Source organism: Amphibalanus amphitrite, unplaced genomic scaffold (assembly GCF_019059575.1).
Source record: "Amphibalanus amphitrite isolate SeventyFive unplaced genomic scaffold, NRLGWU_Aamphi_draft 000156F_arrow, whole genome shotgun sequence".
Taxonomy (NCBI): Eukaryota; Metazoa; Arthropoda; class Thecostraca; order Balanomorpha; family Balanidae; genus Amphibalanus; species Amphibalanus amphitrite.
Window position 1 is genome coordinate 1 of NW_024881651.1, and position 24,933 is coordinate 24,933.

Sequence of the window (24,933 nt, forward strand, 5' to 3'; positions counted from 1 at the left end):
CTGGCACCCATATGGAGTTGTTTTCTGACCGGCCGTCGATAATTGGACGGATGCCGTGTTGGCCGCACGTTGTCCTCCGGCACCGCACGTCTGACCGCGAGCCGACACGAGTCGGACCACACGACACAGGCCACTTCGCTGCTGACCGATGAACGATCAGCTAATCATGGACGGGCCATAGCTATAACCGTAGTAAACCACCGCAATCAATCTGCCTAAGCGGAGGAAGACGCTCTCCACTTACCGTAGAGAAGCAAAAGAAGCTAGGACCCGAATCACGCAACTTAACGCTTTCTGAGCACAACACACGCAACTCTCGGATCCCCGGAGCAGACGGACTCATGCTAATACTGACGCAATTCAACGGATGTGGAGAAGCCGACTCACGCCATCCAGCAATCACGGACAGACGCCGCGAAAAACAATGCCTAAGACCGCACGGTCCAACGTTAGACATTGACACGATTCGTTTCCACGAAACATCCCTTACTTTTGGACTTATTCCACTGCGGAAACGTATTCCGACAAACCTCCAGTGCTCTGATGAAATCCATCATTAAATTTCACTTCTCCTTCCATTGTTCCGATTGCTACCAACCTGGATAGTTTTCGCAGAGGACTTCGACCGGTGTGGCCCGCTTGGTGTCTCCGATCCTCTGGTAGCGCTCCTTGAGTGTCTCTGCTTGGAGACCCTGCCAGGGCAGGCTGCCACGCAGGAAGTACATGAACATGTGGCCCAGAGCCTCAAGGTCGTCCCGCCGGCTCTGCTCTGAAACACGACAGAAAGGGAACAGGTTAGAGCGCTGAAGTTACAGCATAGGTCATGGCACAGGCTGCCACACGCGCTACGATACACAGTACACATGGCGGGACAGATTGACAGTATGACAGACACTATGTCTATCACATACGTTGCGACGGATTTCACAACACTATGCGATCATGATTAAATACAAAGAGCATGGATAAGAACACCAATGTCATGATTTAGGCTACGGAGCGAGGTCACAATTCATACGGGTCATTGTAGTTCGCCCTGCTGTGGAATATCAATGCATCGATCGGGGGCCCGTTCAACGCCGGCGAAGGACACTACCCAGGCCTCTATTGCGGGCCCCATATGGCAGACACCGAGCAGCAGCCCCGTCCGCTGAGGCACAGTAGCAGCACGTTCGATAGAGCGTGCATGTCGGGTCTGCTCTGAGCAGTGTCTGGATAATGTCAGGGAGATATGGCAGTGCAAGGCAATGGGGTCACCGATATAATATGACAGAACGCGTCGACGTATGGGCAAGGGCGGTCAAGTGGTTTCTGTTTTTGATACTTCGTTGGGCTTGTCGAGGAATGATTTACGATACGGATGAAGGAAACACGAATATTGCACACTGGGAGTGTGACATATCAGGGTAGCATGCCACGAATATGGCTACGACTAACCGCAGCTTCAAGAGTCATCGCTGTAGTTAACTGTTCCCGACAATAAACAGCATCCCAAGCCGCACCTCAACTATTATCCTCACCTGCACAACAACTCGACATGAAATGCAACAAACAAGTCCGACATCGGTCACATTTATACAGTCAGCTTGTGTAAATCCCACAACGATCGGCAAGCCGCAGCTGCTCAAAAGTCCGTGTAGGCGGCAAGGTCACTTCGGTAACACATGGCCACGAGGCCCCACCACACGTGTTAGCAGAACACTGTCACCAATGAGACAGCCCCTCCGGCCGCCATCGATGCACACTCTGAATGCATTAGCTCTGCCTAACATCTGTGTCCTGCACCGTTGAACCGGTTAGGAGATTGGCAGCATGGGCATGCAATGTCAAGGCAGCGGGGTGCTCTGATAAACCCGGCCCTGTGGCGGGTCATAGGGATTGCTCTCGGTAAACCGGGCACACTGAGGAGCGATGACCAAAGGATGAAGGGTGCGGAGACCAAGGTGTGGAGAGCGGCAGCGGGGACTGACTGAAGAGGCCACACAGAGGGTGCCGTCAGATGCGGTTGGCGATAGGACTGTCACCAAGCGGCGGCCGGTGCGACACCGGTGCGACACCAAGCGGCGGCCGGTGCAGCTATCGGGACATCAGCTCGCCAGTACCGCCGCGAAAAGCAGACCCGCGTCACGCCAGTAGAAACCGGAATTCTTGTCTAGTTCGTCCGCACACTGCCCTATGAGACGGACGGCCGCACCCACAACGCGATGTCGGCTGCTGGTGCATACAGCGGTCCACCCCTGCCGTTACGTTGCCACGTCTCTCAGCGTCCTGACTCTGTGGCCTCTCGGCTCTCAGGGACACAACTTCAGCGCACCAGAAGACCACGTCAGCCGAGATCGACACCGCCGTCACGCTGACACATTGGCTGAACAGCAGTTCAAAACCACACGCGCTGCGACCGTCGGTGACGTAAGCGGGTGATCGATCCCGCTGTCCTGAACTGGAGCCCCTCGATCGGCCTGGTCCAATCTGATCCAAGCCGGCTGACATCTCAATCATCTCTGGCCGGACTCCAACCTGCCGCTGGCCACGACGCGTCGTCACCGTCGACAGACGCTGTCGACGGTGCCGTTTTTCATCGTCGGCCCGGCGCCGCCATCGCAGTCAGGTGTTCAGCATCGAGCTGTGACGTCCAGCGACGCAACTTTCGTTTGACGTTCACTCCTTCATTCAATCTTCTTTCGCAGAGCTGCAGTTCCTTACGCATGGCATCATCGGTCGATTCGTGTGGACGGCAGGGGTGCAGGCGGACCAAAGAGTATCTGGGGAGCATGTCAGCCGGTGGGGGGTGGGGGGGTGGGGGTCTGTTGGTACCCAAGCCGCACAGCACATCATAAAATGTAAGTGTATGAGCCCCTACCCCTCCCCAGTCTGCCGTTGTTCAGCTGTAGCGTGGACACGGGCTGATGGCTCGCCCCTCCCCTCCCCCGGCTCGCACGGCAGGCGGACGTCCGGTGCCTGCAGCGGTGCGATTTCAGCGACCCATGACGCGCCACTCCCCTCGCTGCATGTCTACCGGTGTCGACAGGGGCCAGGGGCGCCGGGACAGGCCACACCCAGCCGCATCACACGCCTACAACTGCCGCCCGGCGCCCACCCCAGGTGACATCATCACGTAGCAGGGGCGTCACGGCAGTCGCAGAACCACCGGTGACGACACGGGACGACCCGGTGACCCCGACCCGTGCCAAGGACGACGTGGCGCCCTGTCGCGTGTCTTCGCCCGGCCGGTGACTGCTGAAGGAAAGTGACAACCGTGCGGTGCGCCGGCCGTTTTCCTTGTAAAGGAAAACCAGATCGGTAGGCCGGCGGGCGTAGCATCCCGTTATCGGGGAGCGCTGGCAACAGGGGCTGTGCATTGTGCAACCGGGAGCGATGGTTCATGGGCATTGGGCAGCAGTAGATTCAAACTGATGGATCGCAGCCTGCTACTTGCTGAGAGTCTGAGACCAATGTGTTTGTCATACAACATGATGAAAGTCATGAGCAGATGCCCTTAAATCGGTCATATCAAACATGTGCAATTCAACATAAGCCATGCACCACGTATGTAATTGCTTTCTCTCGTCCGACAGCTCAGGCAGTTATCAGCACCCACACAAAAGCCAAGTGGTGTTAACAAGACGTTACATCCCGGATGTCTTGCTAGCAAGGCGCGAACCTTGACCTTTGCTCAACACAATCGGACGTGATGGGTTGTTGTCCAAGGGTCATACAAAACACGTTTCCGACAGCACCTCCTACATACACCTTTTTTCAATCCGAATCGGCATCCGGTCAGTTAGTTTCGGCAGATCTGCATTAGGAACGTCAGCCGGAGTGCGCTTTCGACAAACCACGCCTCAAACTCGGCATAGTGCAGCAGCGTGACATGGGGCATTTAATTTCGACACTGAGCGTGGTTTCGACACTGGCCAATGGATTTGGGCACACGGCATAGGTCTGTGACATCGGGCATTGGAAAAAGGCAAATTTCATTTTACAATGGCAATGGTCATTCAATTTCGTTGCCGTTATAACAAGCAAAATCAAGCAAATTTCATACCACATCTTGTATATTGATGTGTTTCCAATGCTTACCACTTGAATTTATGGCATTTTCCTTTTGTTAGACTTCCCTTGGATTAATGGAACACAAAATACGCCAAGACCGTGGTTTTAAGGTCTAAACGTTTTTTTTTCTGTGAATGGAGGGTGAGTAGGCTATGTAGCAAGCCATGTCAGAGTCGTGAGATGAGAGGATCATGCGGAGGAAGCATTTGGGTGAGTCTACCAGTGACCGGTTAGCTGCGGTGGCTGACAAGGCGCCGATATAAAACTGTCTCGCTACGGATATGCAGCCAAAGCGATCGATGGGTCGGCCCGTAAGGTTTCCACCTTTCTAGAGGGCAGTTTTTTTTTGTCCAGAAATACAGTTGACCATGACTGACCACACCGCCGTCCTGCAAACATTGTTGCCGCTCTACGGTGACACGTCATTTCCATCTCGCTGGCGGTCAGCGCCACTCACAATGTGTCGACAGATCGACACAAATGAAAAAATCAATATTTTTGTTTTTCATGCAAGAAATACGGCTAAAACATTGTCAACTTTAGATGCGTTGAAAGGAGCGAGGCCCTGAATGACCCCCGTCAACCTTTGGATTCGCCTGGAGCGTGGCCCCGAATGACCCCCGTCGCCCTTTGGATTTGCCAGTGCTTCCACATTGTCACAGAGTGACGCAAGGGTGGTGACCTCGAATGAGGTCAGCTTGTGTGCCGGAAGCGGTTGATGTTAGGGACGAACCGGTGTTCCAGAGCGACTGACGAAATTAGGTGCCCGTTGCCGTATTCGAATAAACGGTTGCCGATTCGGATTGAAAAAGGTGTGGTTACTTAGCAACCAAGCGCCCATATTGAGTGTCTCTTTACAGTACCGTGGAGCATTTTAACGCACATTCTTAAAATGCCTATCCGAAAAGATAAGAGTTGCTTAATTCACTGATGAGATAAATTGACCTTTGTCTAGCATGGCTGCAAGCTGCCGACGTAAAATGCAATATGACAAAACAGAATGCCCTTTGTCGATATTAAATGCCCCTGCCGTTGTTCATTGACCCTGGTCGAATATCAGCAGATGCTAGTCTAAATCCGTGAAACGTGTCGAAATGCGTGCTCCAGTGTCGAGTTGTTGGAGTGCCTGTCGAGATAAGGTGCCCGCTGCCGTATTTGAATGAACGGATGCCGATTCGGATTGAAAAAAGGTGTAGAAATGGCTGTTCTACACACATTAAATCGGCCAAACGAACATCTAATGCAACAGTCTATCTCATCCTTATCAGAAAACGAATTGGCTTATGCGATGGTCCTAGGCGTATCCAACCGCTGCTTTTGGTAAATGCATTGACCTACAAGAAACCAAAGGTCTTATTAGAGCACTGGGTCCACTTGTTACACCTGTAGATTTAGCGATTGTGCTTTATGATTCCAGCCTTAGCTACGGTAACTCTTCTGACGAGGAAATAGGTGATTTTTCAAAGGAAAACATACTATATGGTCTGTCTGGGGTACAGCGTGCTAGAACGAGCCTCGTAAATAACCAGTCTTTCAGTGAAAGTTATGGCTGCAATCTCACAGGGGTTGCTAGCCACACACATGTTAATGATGGCGATTTGATTCTCAGCGATACAGGACATGCGAGCTGGTATCAATCAGGACAGGCTGCTACATTCGATGTGAAATAATATGTCATGGAAGGCAGCATGTCAACGGGTGCCATGAAAGTTAACTACCTTCATTAGCTGAGACGGCAATGTTCATCACTGCAAATCATCAGATGTGCGCCACCGCTACGCCAGAGAAAACATGTTTCGGTTTGTGACACGATAACTGAATAATAAAACTCGTTTGATAGTAGTGTTTATCACTGCTGCAAGACAGTACATAAACGTAAGTGGTATCGTAAACCTTCAGCAGCCAACACAACCCCGACAACATGGTGAGCTATTCGTGTGAAGAGGAAGAAAGCTCAACAGTCTGTGTGTACTGTGAACTGGCACCGTTGAAATAAAGTATCCTAACAGATACGAACGATTCGCACGAGTTTCGTTCGCCGTCAAGTCCAGAACCACTTACGACATTGCCAACTTATCAAATATTGTTCGGTTTAGCAGGAGATTCAAGGCTGGCGACGGGAAAACGCCTACGCAAACATACCTCCGGAGTATGAAATACCTCCGGAGTCATGCGAGCAGTCTCGCGTATCACCTTCAGAAAACATACTATTCCCGGTGATAATTCCATCAACAGTTCGACACAATGTCACCATAAACAAACAACACACGCTTTTCGATTGTGGATCTTATCGCTATCCCTACTCCAGCCTCTACCATTCTCGCCTCTCATACTGTTGATTCAATCTCTCCTCCGACATACGATTTTCACATATCACCTTATCTCTCACCGCCTTTGCTTCCTACAGCCCACGTGAGCAGGGAAAAACGACACCTGCTCTCATCATCAACCAGAAACAGCCATGTCTCAGTCTAAGCCGTTATAATAAGTCGGTGTGATAGCCACCCTCTGACAGCCGACCCGGTGGTCACTGGTCACCAACAGTCAATGGCGCTGGTGCGTGGCTAGCTATCAAACAATCACCAGCCACAAGTCACCGCCTGCATTGGTGACAGTGGTGTAGCCAGGCCCGCCTTGATAGACTTGTCGTGCCGCGACGTTCAGAGAGCACCTCTCCAGCCCGTGCCGCCCCGTCAGAGCCCGTCGGCAGCTCAGCAGGTCGTGGCGCGGCCGCGGCAGCGGTGCCAAGCCAAGCGACGCGCGGCCCGCGGCAGCTCGGGCCGTCGGCCGGCGGCGACCCTGTCCAATCGGTCACTGTCATAACGCACCGTTCGCTGACGGCCGCCGGCTGACGGCACGACACACGGCACGGGAGATGACGGAGCGGTCGGCCGGCGTCCGGCGGCTGTCATCCCTGCCGGCCGCTGTGACGGACCGACCGCCGGCGCACGGTGGAGGGTGGTGACGGGAATGGTGACCGGCGTGGTGACGGGTGGTGACGAGCGTTACGGTTCAGCGGGCGGAACGGACGGTGGCACCGGGCGACAACGGAGCCGCGCTGACCAATGGAACAGCGCGTCACGGCCGAGCGGCGAACAAACTGAGAGCAACGGGTTACCACAAATCACTATCTTCGTTCTTGGTCATGAGAAGCACTATACTGCAGTGGATAAATCAGGCTTCCTGAACTTATCTGTTCACTTCAAGGTACCTACCATAGCAACTGAACGTAACAGTTGGTTGCCACAAATCAATCATCATAACCATTCGCCATGAGCAATCAGCAATCGCACTGCATTTGATAAATGTTTCCTGCAGTTGAAACAGCCAGCAATCACACTGCATTGAATAAATTACGTTTCCTGTCCCTACCTATTCGTCCACTTCAAGCCCTCCAAAAACAGTCAATCCCTTAATCTTACATTATTTATCTGCTGGTCGTCCCAACCTATCACTCTCCTCTGCTCGTATAGTTATCCTCGTTATCGTTCCGCTGCTGGTGAGAACTGCCTCGGCTCTTCAGACGTCGCCATTATTTCTCGGGTATTGCGTCTGGGAGCTTATCAGCCGGTGCTGAAGATTCCCGGCTATTTGCATCCAAACCACTACCTCATCCTGTCTTGCACTGCCGGGGAAGGGTGTAGAGGAAATGACACGACTGCTGGACGAAATACCGCACTGCACATGCCACAGCCGGATGCCCGACGAATCCGTTTCCGCCAGTTCCACGTCGAGCCTGTCATCCCCAGCTGACTATTATCGGTCGCACGGCGGCGTAGTTAGAGGGGAACCCCACCCTTGACTGCGCAGGCCGAGCACTGGCCTCTCCATAAAACCCCAAAGGCCACAGACTACATAAATCCAGCGAGTTATCATATCTCGGCTTGTAAATACCCGGAACAATGCACCACGCAGGATGGGTGCTCAAAATCGCGACACACTGTGACGCATCTCGTCTCGAAGTACCCGGCTCCATCGCAGAAATGGCTGCTACCGAACGAAGAAGATAGGCCGCGGCCAGTCTTCGCAAACACGGTCCACCAGCAAACATGCCATCAACCGGCAACAAACATGGTCATAAGACGCCGCAGCGCACGGCCGGCCCGCCTCCAATCTCGGCGTGAGCTGACAGTACGACGTGCGGTGGTAGGGTTCAGCCCGAGACTCCGATCGATTCCCGGAAGTATTTTCCGACCATTCCGTGAGCGCGGTCGGTAGGAAAGGGAAGATAATCCGACAGTCTACCGCCGGCTTCCGGCATCTCCCCATAATCAGCAGTACCGTACCGTTCTCCGGTAAAGAGCGCCGGTCGATTGGGGAACGCGGTCGGCGAGCGGAGCTCAAGAGACTCGCATCTGTTGTCTATCCTCCCTTCATCAGTGCGTCTACCGAAGGAAGTCGCTAGTTGGTGACCTCAAGTCCGCATCGCATCAACGCCGACAGCGAAGATCAGAGCAATCGCGTCCCCGTCTGATCCTGAACAATTCACAGCTGGGTCACATGTGCACGTGACTGTGCGCCATAACACTCCCACATTGGGCCACCAGCCACCAATGAGGGTAAACCGATGATCCGCACCAATCACCACGACTGATAGGGGCCACTTTATCGGGCTCTGTTAAAGCACCGATAAACTGAGATCACCGGATGGCTCACAGGCGGACTTGGAGTGGCCTAATAAACCGGCCTGCATATACAGAGCGCGGGCATGGCCAATAAACAAACGGGCGTATCGTGAACACGGTGCATAACACGTCTGCAAATGTCATAAACACAGTGGCGCATCATAACAAGAATACAAATTAGCTGCGGCAGCTCTGTCCAGCCACTTGGTCAGCTATTCCACCAGCCTATTCTGGGATACTGTTAAAGTAGTTTGTGTCTCCAGTCTCTACCTACCTTTTCCGAGGTGGGTGTTGATGCTCATGTAGCGGGCGGTGCCCGTGAGGCTCTTGTTCTCCCGGTACGGTATGTGCCGGTTTGTCTCCGGGTCGATGTACTCCTTCGCCAGGCCGAAATCTGTGGGAAAAGCACAGTTCCGTTCACACTTTACCTAAACATATTCAACACACAGCCAAGCTTCCGCCCCGTCAGACGGAATTTCTCCCCCCCCCCCCCTCCCACCCCACCCCATCCCCCCAGATCCGTATCTCTCCCACCCATACACACCCACGGCGCCGGGCCGCCAGGCATAACATCCTATTGGCTCGACGCTTCAGCTCGATTGAACGGGCTCTGCCGACGCCCCGCGGATGCCTGCATCCCCTCCCCCCACCCCCTGCCCACATCCACACCGGCTCGACTCTACCAGTGACGTCACAGATTTAGATAGAGCCGAGCGAGAACGGCAGCCGTCAAAACAGGCGGCCGTCGGTGCCTATCGGCTCGCCGTTCGGGCGCGTTTGCTCGCATCCGCAGCTCGAGAGAACTTAGCGGGCGGCAGGCGGAGCCGGGCGGCGGACGGATGCGGATACTCACCTATGATGTGGATTGTTTTGTCTTTTTGGTTTGAGCTTCGCCCTATGAGGAAGTTCTCCGGCTTGACGTCCCGGTAGATAAGGTGCTTGGAGTGGACGAATTCTATCCTATGCAACTGAAACACAGCGCCAAGAACGGTCAGCGTCATGTAGATACCAGATCTCGATATACCTTCAGATTGCAGCTGAGCCGCACGCAGGATGTGTTCATGTCTATCACTTGTCAGCGGAAAATGCAGGGAACTCCGTGTAATGGCTGTCATTATCACTACGTTAACACGAATCTAAATCAGCCAGATAAAAAGTTACAGATAGCATCGACAATTCGTGAGGGTAAGCGCAAAAATCGTCTGACTTTACACTGTCGAAGAGCGTCTGAGGGTCGCACCTTGGACAGCAGAGCGTACACGTTCTAAGAATGATACTAACAGTTCCGACAGGTTGCCACAAACGAACGGCACCGTGGCGCCGAACGCTTGTGTCAGCAAACCGGCCAGAGACTGGGGATAAACACTTCACTGAGCCGCGCGTGGGTCAAAGCGAGAGGCGTGTCCCTGCCGAGTGCAGCGGCAAGGGGCCCGCCCCGGGCTCGCATGCATATGAGATCATAAACATAGTTCGGCAGGGCTCACGCATACTGTTAGTGAGTTAGCATCAACATCTGCACATCGAGCTGAAACAGAGAAATGCATGCAGCGCGACAGAAGATAACAGAGCTGGAGTAGTTCACAAAATACGCGGCCTAGGACAGCTATTTGTAACAAATATTATACTTTAAGCATGCAAGAAGACAGAAGAGATACAGCAGACAAAGCATGCATGTACGAAGCTGGGAGAGTGCGGCTCAATGCCTCCTAATGGATGGGGACACTGGCACGGCCATGAGGGAATCGGCCAGCCATTCTGAGCGACAGAGAACAGCAGACGGTCATCAGGTCTGCCGAGCCGCGACAGACGGTCTCCGCGGGCGGGGACCACCGCCACCGCCGCCGTCGCCACGAGCTATGTCCCACCGAGCCCACAACTGCCACCTATTTCTGACGTGTGAAAACAAATCGTCGCACCATCGCTCGCGGCCGCTGTCGCTAAATATGACAGCGCCGCATAGTTCGCGTCAGCTAGTCAGCGGAAAAAGTGCGACATGGACCAGGGCTGCGGCCAGGTTATCACCGTTATGGTCGGGAGACGTCGAGTTGTGGCGACTGCTGGGTGGAAGTTGTCGCTCTGGATCACTGGCCGACGTAAGACGAACGAGGAACGCACTGATGTGCGACCCCACGCCGAGATCCTGGGAGTAGACAGCTTGAGACAGGGCATCACTGTACTGGTGAGAGACCACAGCTGACAGTGGAAGCGCTTGCTTGTGCGTTACACCCAGCCTTGGAGTGATTTTGCAGCTCCAGTATACATTAGACTCCAAACAACGCCCGACGTTCGCGGACGATTACACCGCTTCGGCACAGAAAACACCGCTGAAATGGGATGTCGGCAAAAACGCCAACGCCAATTGGGCTTTCGGCTGCCCTGTCCAAAGAAGAAACAAACTTAGTTAGGCTGTTCCGTAATGGACCAGACTGCGGAGCGCTGACCAGTGACCACCACCCGTTCCGCGAACCCTAGGCCCAAGGGTGTTAAGCTAAGACGCTCGGAATGTCAATATAGTCAGACGGCGGCAGTACATTGCGGGTGGCTAATGGTGAAATGAGCCGCAGGGAGCACCGCGTCACGGGCCCGAGCGGTTTGCGATGTCGTGACTAACATTCCTAACGTTAGCAGCTCCTCTGGGGACGCCATTGCATAAGTGGGCCAGGATGCCTCGGTTACGCCACTCTGTGTTAGCCGGCTCGGCTATTTTTGCGCCCACTGGGACTGAAGCGTCGCCGTCACGTCAGAATGAGCTAGACCGTTACCGCAATTAGGCTTTTGTGGTGAATATTTATGTTATTTACCTCAGAGAATGCACAGCATTCCAGAGTGACATTTTGAAGTACGCTGACGGGCGTAGAAGCGCTGAGCTCGTCGTATATTCAGCATTACGCTGGCTGGCGTCCGTTTTTGACGGCGCTCGTCCAGTGGAGCTGACGTGGCCACGGGGCCCGGTGGGCTGGCGTTGGCAGCCATCCAGCCGGCCAGGCGTGGCGCGGGGCCGGGCCGGCGGTGGCGGTCCCCAGCTCTGTCCCGGCGGCGCCGGCCGAGCCGCCCGCCCACGCCGGCCGCTGACACGCCCCCCGGCCGGCCGGCGAGGTCCCGGCACAGCGCACCGCGTGCCGACGCCGCCGGAACCCAGGGCGCCACCATGGCCAGACTGGCGTCCGTCCGTCTGGGGCGCGGCGGGGTGCAGGGTATGTCCGCTGCCAGGGCGGCGATACCGCTCACACATCCAGACCAGTTCCGAACATCCAGGGAGACCAGGCCCTTCTGGAGGATCACAGACCACCGGAGATCGCAGACCAGTCCGGAGACCACAGACCAGTCGGATGGTGAGGCAGCAGCCTCCGTTTCCAAGGCCGGCCCCCACATCGGAGCAGGGTTAGTAGCACGTCGAAGGTAGGTTATCAAAGCACCTGGCAGATTAACCAGTTGATGCATGCTGTACCGACCACCACCACCAAACCCCACTACCCTAAAATAAAACCATACTTACTAGCTGGACAGCTATCAAGAGCACGGTTTTAAGTGTGAAGCGCCGGTTACATAGGTCAAACAGATCTTCGAGGCTGGGTCCCAGCAGCTCCAGCGTGAGTGCGCGGTACTTGCTATTGCACATACCATAGTAATAGACCTCTGGTATGCCTTCTACTGGTGTCGCGCGCCCCACGCCGAGTTGTGCCGGTGCGAACCAAAACAGAACAGAGAACAGAGACACCGAGCATCAGTTACATGCCAGACGGAAGCCACGGCATGCGGACACAGAGACGGCGGCGCCCGCGCGCCCGCTCGCTGCTCGCGCGAGCGGCGCCCGCCCGTCGGCAGAGGCTGGACACGGGTCAGGTCAGGTCAAGGAGCAGGATGGGAAGGTCATTGGGACTCGGCCGGACGGACGCCACGAGCTACACAGAAGCCAAGACGGACAAGCGGACAGGCGGCAAGGCGTAACTGTGGGAACGTGAACAGGCAGTAAGTGGGCGGACGGACATGCGGACAGGCAGACAGATGAACAGACGGGCGCAGAGCGAGCGAGCCAGCGAGCGAGCGGTGACGGGCGCCAGCCGCGGCGGACCAGCACGGCCGTACTTACTAATTGAATAGCTATCAACAACACAGTTTTAAGCGAGAACTTGCGATCGCACAGATCGAACAAGTCCTCGAGACTGGGTCCGAGCAGCTCCATGACCAGCGCGTTGTATCTGCCGCACGGCCCGAAGTAGTACACCTTGGGCACACCGTCTGTCGGCCGGCAAAGGTCAGGTCACGCCCGGTCACACGGCGTCGGCGGGCGCACTATCTCCGGCCGCCTGTGGGATCAGCATTAGCACGACACACATAGCCGGCGCATTGATATGTGATGACATACAGCGGGAACGATAACTTATCACTGGTCAATGGCGGGATATTTTCGGGTACGGCCAATAAGGTCACGCATAGTCACGCGGCACACAAGACACAATTAGCACAATGTCACCGGAATCACGACACACACAAATGACCGCCAAATTGGCAAAAAGTCTACACAGCTGGCGTGAGAGATAATATCCCGAAAGGCGAGAGCTAAGAATTTTGTTGTCCCACCACCCGCACGTGGCAAGCGTTGCAAATTTCCAGCACATCAGTCACGCTTCTCTGAGCTCGTCACGCAACCCGTGTGACCGAATTGCGGCCGTTGCGCGACGCTTCTGCGTCTCCGGCACGCACACAAACAGTCGACTAGAAAGGCGTCACGGACTGCGGTCCCAGCCTCCGGCGGCAATTACCGGTGGTGCAACCAACAGTGTTGACACTCACACAGCGCTGCATAGTGCATAGCCTAGCACAGAGCGACACGGTACATCATAGCACAGTACGGTACGGCATGGTATAGGACGGCATCACCCAGCGCGGTACAGCACATCACAGTACAGTAAGGCACGGCACAGCACCACACAACACGGGACAGGGTACGACACGGCACAACACGGAACGGCACGGTATTGCACAATACGGCACAGTGCGGCATTACAGAGCACAGCTAAGCACGGTAGAACACTCTTCCCACAGTGGTGCTGAGCCACAGACATTTTTGGGGGGAACAGTTCACCCAAAGACCACTGCATGAAACAATGCCTCTGGGAACGGGAAAGTCCGCAACTGCGCCACTGCAGAGTAACGGATGGGCCAAGGGAGCCCGAAGAGACCGAAGGCTCTAGATACAGGCTCTCAATTCTCAAATCCCAATGGTCAAGAAGTCTATAGCAGCTCAGTCATTATCTCCGGAAAGTTGTGTGATGACACGGTTTTACCGGTATGGCTGCAGAGGTTAGCATAAACAATTAACCAGCAAAGCACCGTTTTATGGAATGCAAAAAAGTGGAAAATGCGGGAAACGGAGCGATGAAAGAGGTAGCGCAGTTAAGGCCAGTCTTGAGCATTAAAATTACGGCTCTTTCTAGTCACAATGGCGCAGCAGAGGCCTCCCATGTCGGCGATAATTCGATTAGAAAACAGAGTTTAAACTTCTGTTGGCTCTCGCTCCCGAATGTCAGTCTGCGACCCAGGAATAGCTACACATTGTGTTAAAGTTTCAAGACGGCGTGATAGACTCTATTCAGCTCATCACGCGATGGTCCCAAACGGTCGCGCCTTGAGACTGCGAGGAGACAATCCGGGTTTTGAAAATCCTCACGGTCGCGACTATCGGTCGCCGTCGTTGCCGATGCCAGACCAACAGTCGCGACGCTGATACTTCGACGACGGCCCACAAGACTCGCATTGTCGGCCATATCGTCGCTATCGACGGTCCGCGTCCGTCGAGCCCGATGCCCATTTCCGGCCGGAGTGGGCCACTCGCCAGGGGAGGGACGAGCCCGGTCCGTCGGACTGCGCCGCTGACCTCTGCTGGACAGACCCAGCCCACCAGCGACAGACGGGGTCCACCGATCGATGCTGCGAGTTAGCGGCGCCGGCCGCCACCCGGTCCCTGTCTGGATCGGACCGGCGGCCGGCAGGTGCGCGCTGAGCCGCCGTCGCCGCCAGCAGACACTGACTCAGCTCTCAGCAGTACCCTCAGCGACAGTCAGCAGTCGCCGCCCGACGCCCACCCGACCCAGTGCCCGGACCCATGGAGTCGGATGGACCCGGTGAAGGTGGAGCGGGGACAATCGACCGCGACCCGTGGGGGAGACGGGCGGCATCTCGGCGCCGCCGTCCGCCGGCCGACAGAAGCTCAGTCCGATGATGTGTGTCAGTCGGCCGGCCGCAGCGAAAGTGGAGCTGGGTGGCCGTGGTGCCGCGCGCCGCCCTCCGCCCGGATCGGGGGCACATTATGTGGTCATTACTTCAGCCGCGAGATATAAACGTCACCACCATCGCCATCACTGCCGCGCCAGCACACCGGCCACTCCACCCGGCACACTGACCAGGATGGACGGCCGTCGACAACAGAGCGGGCGTTCATTCGAAAAGAAGTGGAGAAACATGTAGGTATATCGCTAACTGACGAGCGATGGGAAGTCACGGGCGAATCACGGGGAGTTAGAAAGACAAGGGATTCCAATGATAGCCGCACCATCGCTCACTCTGTCTGCGTTGTGCTCTACATCAATTGACAGTAGACAAACCACGTCAGGTTCTGCAGTAGCAAAACTACTGGCTCTGCTGACACGGTCGAAAACCGCGAGCCCTTGACAACACACACACCAGGATTGGTCCAATCACCGCCGTCTATCGGCCATTTCAGCAGTGTCTCTAAGTCCTGCCGCTTTGCCGACACCCCGTCGTGATTAAAGCTCCCAGACCCACTAACAAGACCAGCCACCAGCGTCGCCGCCTTCATCGAACGCCCGCAGCCCCACCCCGGCGTCTCCGCCCGCCTCGCCCCGTCGCGTCGTCGCTCCTCACCGCCGCCTCACACGGGCACCATCGACCCCGCCGCGGGCGCATCGTCGGCCGGATGACTAAGTGCGTTATAATTACCCCGCAGCACCGGTGCCACGTGAGACTGTGGACCTGAGACGGCGTAGGCTCACCACCCCGGCCGCCGGCGCCGAGCTGCCACCGGTCGATATCCGGGTCTCGGGAGGCAATCACGAGCTTTGACGGGTCGCTGCCGCCGCAGGGGATAATGAGTTAACAGCGCAGGCTGTAGACGCGGTTCAATATAGCCACCTTCGGACGTCAGTCAGGTGAGGAGAGGTCGGTCCGGTCAGGCTGCGGCAGCTAAAGAGCGAGCTATCGGTACAGGTCACCCTGACGTGCCCTTCACGCCTGGAAGCGACCGACAGGTCACCTGATCCGGACCGGACTCCAGTTCCGTTCACCTGACCGCGCCCAGTCAGCCTGAGAACAGGCGAAGCGCAGTCAGCTCTCAGCCAGTTCATGGTCGGTCGCCTCCAGTCGCGAGCTGCTCCGGCTTTTCCCCAGCGGCTGCCGGTTCCCACACGGCTACCAGCTCGGCAGAGTGACTTCTGCCAGTCATGGCGCCGCGCTCCCAACCCCTCGTCACACCAAGGCAGCCCGACGGAGATTTTTCCCATCTCAGGCCGCCACCCAGGGCCGGCGATGACGGTCGTCACACCGCGTCACCGCCAATGTCCAACACGCCCTCCCGATCGGTTGGTCGACCTTACAAGCTTGTCCGATGACGCAAGCGTCATCGGACCACCAGCGACGCGGCCCGCGGGCACAACCCGCGCCGGCCACGGTCGACGGACCACGGGACAGATCGGTACCGCATTCCCGACCACCCTGTCGTTCCCCACGACACTGGGACGACACACGATCGGCCGAGCCGAGTGGCACAGGATGAACCCGTCACCTGGTATCGGTCCGCTCGCGGCAGGCTGGTCATTTAATCCAGAGCTAATCGAGTAATCACATTGGCGCCGCGCGGGGGCGCCGACCACATTAGCATTAGCCCGCCGGCTGAATTCGTCTGACTGTCCGCCCGTCCGGTCCATTCAGGCGCGGCACGATTCCATCCCAGCCGCCCGACCCAGGGACAGCTCGGCGGACAGGGCCGGCGGTTGTCGCTGCTGAATGGATGGCAGCGCGCACGCTCTGGCCGCGGTCAGTCGCCCCCCGCCGAGCCATCAGCGGCTAGTCAGACGGGCGGCGCCGCCGAGCCCCGCAGACGGGCGGCAGTTTCCACGCCATTGAACATGAAGCAGCCGACGCCGGCTCGGTCAGGCGGCAGGCCACTCTGTCGGCGGCTCTCGGTGGAGGGCGGGGTTCCACTCTGCCACACAAACCAACCACGGCCCATCACTGACCCAGCAACGGGCCACTCCATCCCACAGACCCACCACTGGCCCATCGCTGGCCCATCACTGACCCACCACTGGCCCACCACTCACCCATCACCGACCCAGCAACGGGCCATCGCCGGCCAACGGCAGCCGGCAGCGGCCACAAACGGAAGTGAAACGCGGCCAGCCGAATCAGGCTAATTGAAACAGCTCCCGAACGAGCGGGCGCCGGGGAGCCAGAACTCAGCTGGTGCCAGTCAGTAAACGTCCACACAGACCACCGCCAGACATCAGGTATCCGACCCGCTGTCACGAACCGACGGGCGGTGGAACGAATTTAGTGGGCCTCGGACAGCCCATTCACAAAAAAACTTCACCTGAGGTGATATCAGATGGGCGCTCACTTCATCAGGACCTCCTTGGCGCCCATGTAACCCCATTTAATCACCTCGTTAGCGGGTCTCTGACCCTTTCTCGTTGGGTCTAGGCTGACCACTGAGCGGGATACCATCCCGAGGGTAGGCAGCTGGACGGGGGCTGGAGAGATGAATGTCGCCCCTTTCACCGGTCCTGCTCGTGTCCGGTTGGGTTCGGGCCCGTACAATGGGCAGGTGAGCGAGGGCCGACCCGGGCCGGATCGACACCACCTGCCGCGGGGGGAACGAAACGAGCTCCGGTAGGTAGCACATGTTGGAAAGGTGGCCAACGGTGATGCCTATCATCGCCTAGCGACCGATCTATTCACACAGTGGACGCTACTGCGAAAGACCGAACTTTTACAGCCAGCGTTCGGACCGAGCTGAGTCAACGCCGGATGAGCACTATCAAGTGACCCACGTACAGTATGTCTAAAAAGAATGTACCGTCGCCACTACGTGGCGCTGGTGTCGCGAGCCGGTAGTTGGCTGAATCCGCACCAGACCACACATTCCCAAGCGCTAGGTGACAGCTGCGCAGCGGCCGGTAGTAGCGTAAGCCCGAACCTTCGTGACACGACCCCGGGGGGGGGGGGGAGGGGAGCGGGCGGGGCAGCGCTTGTAGGGAGGGGTGCTCCGGCAAGCTGGCAGTTGTCGCGGCCAAAGGTCAAGGGCCAAGGGGTCACACACCAAGCGAACGGACGCTGATGTGGGTTCGTGGGGATCATGAACTTGTGTGTGGTAGGTGCGTCTTGCGATGCACGGGTGATACGCCAGGTCTAAGCCCAAGGATTCAGGGGAGAGCTGAAGAAAAACACCTGGTCAACTACGGCGAATAATGGTGCTGAAAAGTGGAAAGTATGGGTCAATGCAAGCCTTCATGACTATAAACAACTTTTTGAGGACGCAAAGGCCAGCATTGAATAACGATATTCGGATCGAAATTAGCAATGATTTATAATTACATGCCGAACTGATAGCGCTGCAAAACCCTCCTAGTAAATTGGCAAGTCGGATTATACCCACTTGAATTAAACTATCCTAAATAAAATTGTTAATTAACTTTCTAACACTGACGTTCTTTATCATACGATAAGTATGGGGTTAACCAAGATTCAGCATCTTCCGCGTTCAAACAATCGCCTGTAAGGCTAGAACATTAATGGCCAGGTAAAAACATGGTCGGGATTTGATTAACCGGATAATAAGTCGATTTTTTTTAGTCGGGATTTGATACGGATTTTTTACGCCAACCGCATTGTTAAGTCAGGTCACTGATCTATGACGTCATAAATGAGCAGTCCTAAAATGAACTATGTGAAACTGTCCAAAACTGTCCTAAAATGAGCATTTTAGGACTGTGTGCACAGTCCTAAAATGTTCCAACTTCGCAACACCCTCAGTGCAGAGCTTTCATAGGGAGATAAAACTTACAGGATCTTATAGTATGGTCGAGAGGTCTCACAACTTGTATAAATGTATATCTCGGATTTTCTGAAGGGTCGCCTGAGATCAGGTCGGTCTCTCACCATTAAAAGTCAGGTGGAATATGGAAATTGCTAGTTTGATCCGGAAATGATATACAACTATCTCAAATTCTCAAGCACACGGAATCGTGATTTCATGCGCTCCTTGCAAGGTCTGATGCTTCAATTTTGCTTTGTTGATCTTGCGTGACGTCATTTATCACGTAACAGTTTTTCGTCAATAACTCCCGATCAACTAAAGCTACCGAGTCGATAAAGCCACTAATGGACATGAAAAGACCTGCCGAATCGATTGATATGCAATATGACCTCCTTTGACCAGCTTCGTGACCTGACGGGCTGTGACCTGACCTTGGCCCGAGGTTAACACCTTAACTCTCGCCCGTATTGGTGTTTTTCCAGCCGCAAACGTATAAAGGGGGGTCCGTTGGACCCCCCCCCCTTGCCGTTTCGCCCCTGATCGAGCTAGAGCTTCGCGGAAAAAACGAGCGTGTTGGCCGTGACGAGAGGAAGCCGATGATACCCAATTTTCATAGGTCATCGGTTGACCTTCCAGGTCAGGTCAATGACCCAAAAGTCGGGAAAATCGGGACCTGTTAGAAGTCGTAAAGCGTGGCTGCTATGGGGTTTTCGGGGTGCCGATCACGAATATCATGTTAGTTTTGATCACAGATGATGTCTTCATCCATTTAGGCCAGGTCGGGTCAGGTCAGGTCAGGTCAACCAGTAAGGGTATTCGTAGTAGGTGGCAACCGCCTCTGACAGCTTCGCAACGTGTTACGAGGGCACCAAAACTACTTCGTAAATGTTCATATGGCTGCTAAATTCGAATTCAGCTCCTAAAACTGGCCTAGAAACATGTAAAACTCGAAAAAGTGAACCGAGGTCATCAAAGGTCAATGACCTGACCTGACTTTCCGGTGACCTTGACACCCACCCTAATGCGTGGAAGCAACATCATATCCCATGTTTGAACGCTTAAAACCAGTATAGCGCCTTTTGGGGCGACTAACGGAGCGAGCGAGGGGGTGAGTCTTGCACGTGCGAAATTTCGAGGGGGTACCTCCAACTGACTTGTGCACGGCACCCTACTGACCGGTTTCTAGCGATGTGCCAAATTTGAGCACAATCGGCCCAGCCGTTCTCGAGATCTGGGAGCGGCACCCTGCACGTGCGCACGTGCAAAATGGGTCCCAACTGACTTGTGCACGGCACCCTACTAACTGGTCCCTAACCGTGTACCAAATTTGAGCGCCATCGGTCCAGCCGTTCTCGAGATCTGGAAACGACCCCTGCACGTGCGCACGTGCAGCAGCACCCCAACTCTGACACATGGATATGCAGTGCCTAGTGGGTGCCTACCTACATGCCAACTTTCAGCGCAATCGGCCAAGTAGTTACCGAGATATTGCAACAATTACAAAACTGACACCTCTTCGTTTTGCACGTGGCACGTGCATAAGGGGTCACCTTTATGCATCGGGAATAGTCCAATACTTGGTAGAAGGAATGAAGCTACCCTACAAAAATTACCGCGTGTAAATCGGTCAAGTGGTTGCTGAGATATAAGCCTCGCAAAAGCGTCCGCACGGCCGGCCGGCCGGCCGGCCGGCCGGCCGGCCGGCCGCTCATACTCAGAAATTTCCGTTAATCTAAGGAAAGACTTCGCTCGCTTCGCTCGCTCCGTAACCACGAAAAGACTGCAAACGCGCCGCTAATGCGAGCCGACATACGCCGAAACGCGATTCCGGCCAAACATGGTCTCGAAAAGTAGGTCACAGGTCAAAGGTCATTAAGGTCAGGGTCATGACAATTTCAGGGTGGGTGTAAAATTGATTAACGTGAGGGTACTGAAAGTTTCGTCGCGATCAGCCGCTTTTTACGCGAGTTATTCGTGAAAAACCGAGGGAGGGGGTCCGTTCGCCCCCCCCCCCCTATACGGGCGAGGGTTAAGTTGATCTCACCCGAAGAAAAAGTATACCATTCGACATGCCTGAGCTAGACAAACACGATGCTGCTAAAATCGCGGATCTGCGATCATTTTTAGCGAAGTTATTTACCAAAAACCGAACCTGTGCCTTGGGCCACTTGACCTAACCTCCGAAGTCATCGGCTGACCCTGGTCCTTAAATCGGAGACCAATCGCTGCATTTCGTAACCACGCGCACGATCGTTTCTTTCGTGAGGCTCTAGCTCAATTAGGGGCGAATCGGCGAAGGGGGTTGTTTCCTCACTTCCAACCCCCAACGCCCCCTCGGTATTCAGAAAACCTGAAGGTCCGGTGAGGGTTAAAACGCTGCTCCTGGACGAGGAAGAAATGTAAAAGTCAAAGCTCTATAGACGTCCTGTAAAAGTGGCCATAATAATAAATTCGTTAGAAATAAGATGCTTTTTAAACGACTTCCTCATATAAAATCGGGTGCTGGGACCAATCTTATAAACGCTTTAGAATGGACAGGGCGTCACTGGCTAAAGTTTGGGTGCAGAAAACGGCTATTACCTAAATGCAAAATGGTTTTCATGCATTTCAGTCAATTGTGTATTGTCGGTCCCAGTGGCCGAGCTGAAAAAAATCGGTAGTGTTTTGCATCTTTTACGCCCTAAGAAACTACACCATCTATCGAAGTGGGCGGGCTTATTTGAATGGGAGGGCGCATTATGCACGAATCGTGTGCTTTCGTTTGTTTTGGACTGCATTTTACCACATCCACTGCTGGTATCACTATATTAATATTATCCAATGCCGTGAATACGACAGCATTCCATTTATAAGATTGGGCCAATGGAGTCGCGCCCCGCGAGCTCGGTTTTCCGCTGGGCCGCTACAGGCCAGGAAGTCGGTCTTCGCCTGGGGGCAGGACAAAGGTCAGCGAGGGAGCGCGGGGTCAGCCAGGTATCGCCCAGTGCCGAGCGGATGCCGCTCCCTCCCCTCTCTTCCCCTCTTCTCCCCTCCCCACCTCGGTATAGATGGGGAGGGACCGAACTGCCAATGACATGCGAGCGGTCAAGGCCGCTCGCGCAGCAGCGACCCTGGCGGCCGGGTGCCGCAACTGGGATTCAGCCAAGTTACCGATTCGCCTCCTGTGGGAGAGCCAAACCAGGGGACATACTTTTTAGATATACTGTACAGTCCAGGACTCCAGACCCTTAGGCACGTGTGAGTCACATTTTACATTCTGCGGAAGCGAATTTCCCGACCTCTATGTCCCGTGACACAGCGGGCAGCCAAAGGCGGCAACAAAAACCCTAATCACTCTCCTACCAAAAACGTGTCTGAGCAGGCTGGAATCGGCACTGAGTCAGCTCCTGCCAAACAGGTCCGCACTCCGCATCCCTTCTCGGCAATATGACCGGCGCAGGTTCGGACAGGCACAGACCGTTCCATACCAGGCGGCTTATACTGGGATGGAGATAAGTAGGGGGAAGGGATAAGTGCGTTAACCATCCATCGCGTCCACATTCCGCTAGCCCGTAACACAATGGAATGACCGGGAACAAACGGTCCCGGTGACAACTCCACGTTTTTTGCCATCAGCGCATGATGAACCAATCACATCGGGAAAACGGAATTCGTCACGCGGCACAGCGGCGACCCTGAACGGCGGCCGCGTGACGGCTGGGTCACGTCCGGCCCGCCCGGGTGTCACGCCGTCACAGCGGGACATCTGACCGTCACGGTCACGCCGGTCGATCTCTGATGGGTCGTCACCAACCGCTCTCAACACATCGGCGGATGGTGTACTGAGGACTGAGGTGCAAATCATTCCATGCTGTCGGCGACCAAATGTGAGGTGCAGGCGAGCCAGGCCTATCTTGGTCAGGACGGTGAAGGGACTCGATCATAGGGAAAACACGAACAGAAAACCACAGCGTCACGCACAGTCACATGCCGCAACCCACATCCGCCCCCCCCCCGAACCAGCAGGTCGGGTCAGGCCATGTGCTGAGGTCTCGTTATTCGCCACCGCATCTGTCCTCAGCACATGGCGAGCCAGCCCCACAAGCTGTGGGACGGAGCAAACCCAACGTCTCTCTTCATCCCGGACCGTTACCATTTGTAGCGATGGAAGACCCACGCCATTTCACCGACAGTCTCCTAGTCAGCATGATCTGCCGTCATCTCACCAACGGGTTGGTCCGCGCGGTCAATGACTGCAGAGAGCACACTGTACACTGCACACAGCACACTTGTGCACAGTGCAGCGGCCGGTGCACGGCGGCAGTGCACACAACGTCCAGAGCAGGCCATGTGGCTCTCCGTTCGTTGCCGACAGTGGGTGGCCGGTGGAAAATTGGCATCCCTCAACATGTCAAGAGCAGAGCAGTGGAATGCGAGACTGATACACGACAGCAATGACACTGTCGCGTGATATTGCCTACTTGAATGTGGTAAAATACCTACACCAAGGCCAGCACAAAAGATGTCCACTAATAAAATTGTTGGGAGCGAAATTGGATAGTACTCTATGTCGCGCCCTACATCAAGTACATAGATTTCAATTAAAGTGACAAACTGAACAGCTGATGCCTGATGAGATAATCAGCATTCAAATTTGTTTTACACATAATCTGGTGCAAAATATAACAATTAAAACACTGTTCCAATTGTGTAGCACCTCACTGCCAGTCGGTGGCATAAACACAGCCATTCAGCCAGTGAAGCAGCTGCGGCCAGGCCGGCGCCACCTCCAGCAGCTCGAGCAGCTAGGAGCGCGTGTCACCGGGCCGGGACGAACGAGCTGGGACGCGCCGAAAATGAGCCGGTCCGTGCCGCGTGGTCGAGCGCCGCCCAGCCGGCGCTGGCGCGCGCCGCGCGGCAGGCGCGGCAGGGCGCCAGCGGCGGTCCCGCCCGCGAGGGACGGTCAACAGTAGCGCTCGGGCGGCAGACTGTTCGCGCTGGCGTGCGCTGTATGGTCGAGCTCAGTTTAAACCATTCCCACCATTGACACTTGCAACAGCGCACAGCCGCCTGGCAGTTGACATTTGCCCGGCGGACGGGAGTCACTCATCTGAGAAAGCCCCCAGTCAGCCCTCGCGGCCAGATCACATCATATCCGCAGGAAAGGCGCCACCGAGCGCCAATCCACGCGCCACCGGGCTCGCGCCATCCATAAGCGCTAAAGGACGAGCCACGGAAGCGATAAAGCAGCCGGTCGGCCAGTCGGCTCGTCCGTCAGCGAGCCAGGTGGGCGTGCCAAACGGCGAGGCGGCCGCGGCGCCCCGGCCGTAGCCTAGCAGCTCGCCAACACTGTCACAGCCGGCGGCGGCGGCGCGCAGGCCTGTTCCGTGCAAGAACCGCTCGCTCGTACTGTGAGTGGCCAGCAGCAGCCGCTCACAATGCAACAAACGGCCGACATGACAGCGGACAGGGGTGGCCGGGGTCAACCGGAGATGACCAGGCGCAGTCGGCCCGGAGCCGTCTGCAGCGTCTTGCTGTGTATCGCGTGTCGCCAGGTGACGTCACGTGTGGCCGCTGACGTCACGGGTTCCCGACGGCGGTATCGGCCCGGACATCAGACAGCGGCGGCTGACCGCAGTGACGTCATCACCGCTCAGTTATTCATTCCACCGATGCGGTCGGTGACACGCCGTGTATGCAGATAATGTTTACAGTTGTTTAGGTTGGGCAAAGTGGGCCAACCATCATGGGGATAGGAAAAACGACTGTCAAATAAAATGTATCAATGTTTCCATTCACTGAATGGAGCTTTCTGAATTAACATCAATTCCCATAAGCACGAAAAGTCAAACAAATTTAAAATACCTGGTCTGGATGCACACAAAGTTGCCAACTGTAGGAGACAGAGCGGCAGCCAGTATTTCGCTAATGGTCACCCTTCACCTTCACCTTCAGCACAAAGGGTCACCTATTTTTCAGTTGAATTGCTTGTCAAACCGTTCCAAGCAGGCGGCCGTAATTCATTTCCGTCGCCCATGCCGCCGGCTGCGAACGGGTCGCCGCGGGGGGACGGGTAGAGGGGGGCGGGGGGGGGGGGGGGTCGACAACAGTCGATACATCGGCAGCCGCCGCGGGTCGACGACACGAGACGGCAAATGAAGACGAACAGCCCGGAAGACGCAGGATGCCATGTCAGCGGCGGGTACGGCCGCAACTGGGAGA

The 24,933-nt window shown here is 55.6% G+C and overlaps 1 protein-coding gene across 1 annotated transcript in view; it reads right to left on the reverse strand.

Moving 5' to 3' along the window:
* Positions 1 to 598: 598 nt before the first annotated feature.
* Positions 599 to 24,933, reverse strand: part of LOC122383156 (casein kinase I-like) — a gene marked incomplete at its 3' end in the record, with an annotated part of 41,740 nt that continues 17,405 nt past the window's right edge. Inside the window, exons 4-7 of the mRNA XM_043369321.1 lie at positions 12,769 to 12,917; positions 9,532 to 9,646; positions 8,953 to 9,072; positions 599 to 769 (exon numbers count right to left, since the gene is read on the reverse strand). Of these exons, the coding sequence (XP_043225256.1) occupies positions 599 to 769; positions 8,953 to 9,072; positions 9,532 to 9,646; positions 12,769 to 12,917 (555 nt within the window). The remainder of the gene's footprint in view (positions 770 to 8,952; positions 9,073 to 9,531; positions 9,647 to 12,768; positions 12,918 to 24,933) is intronic.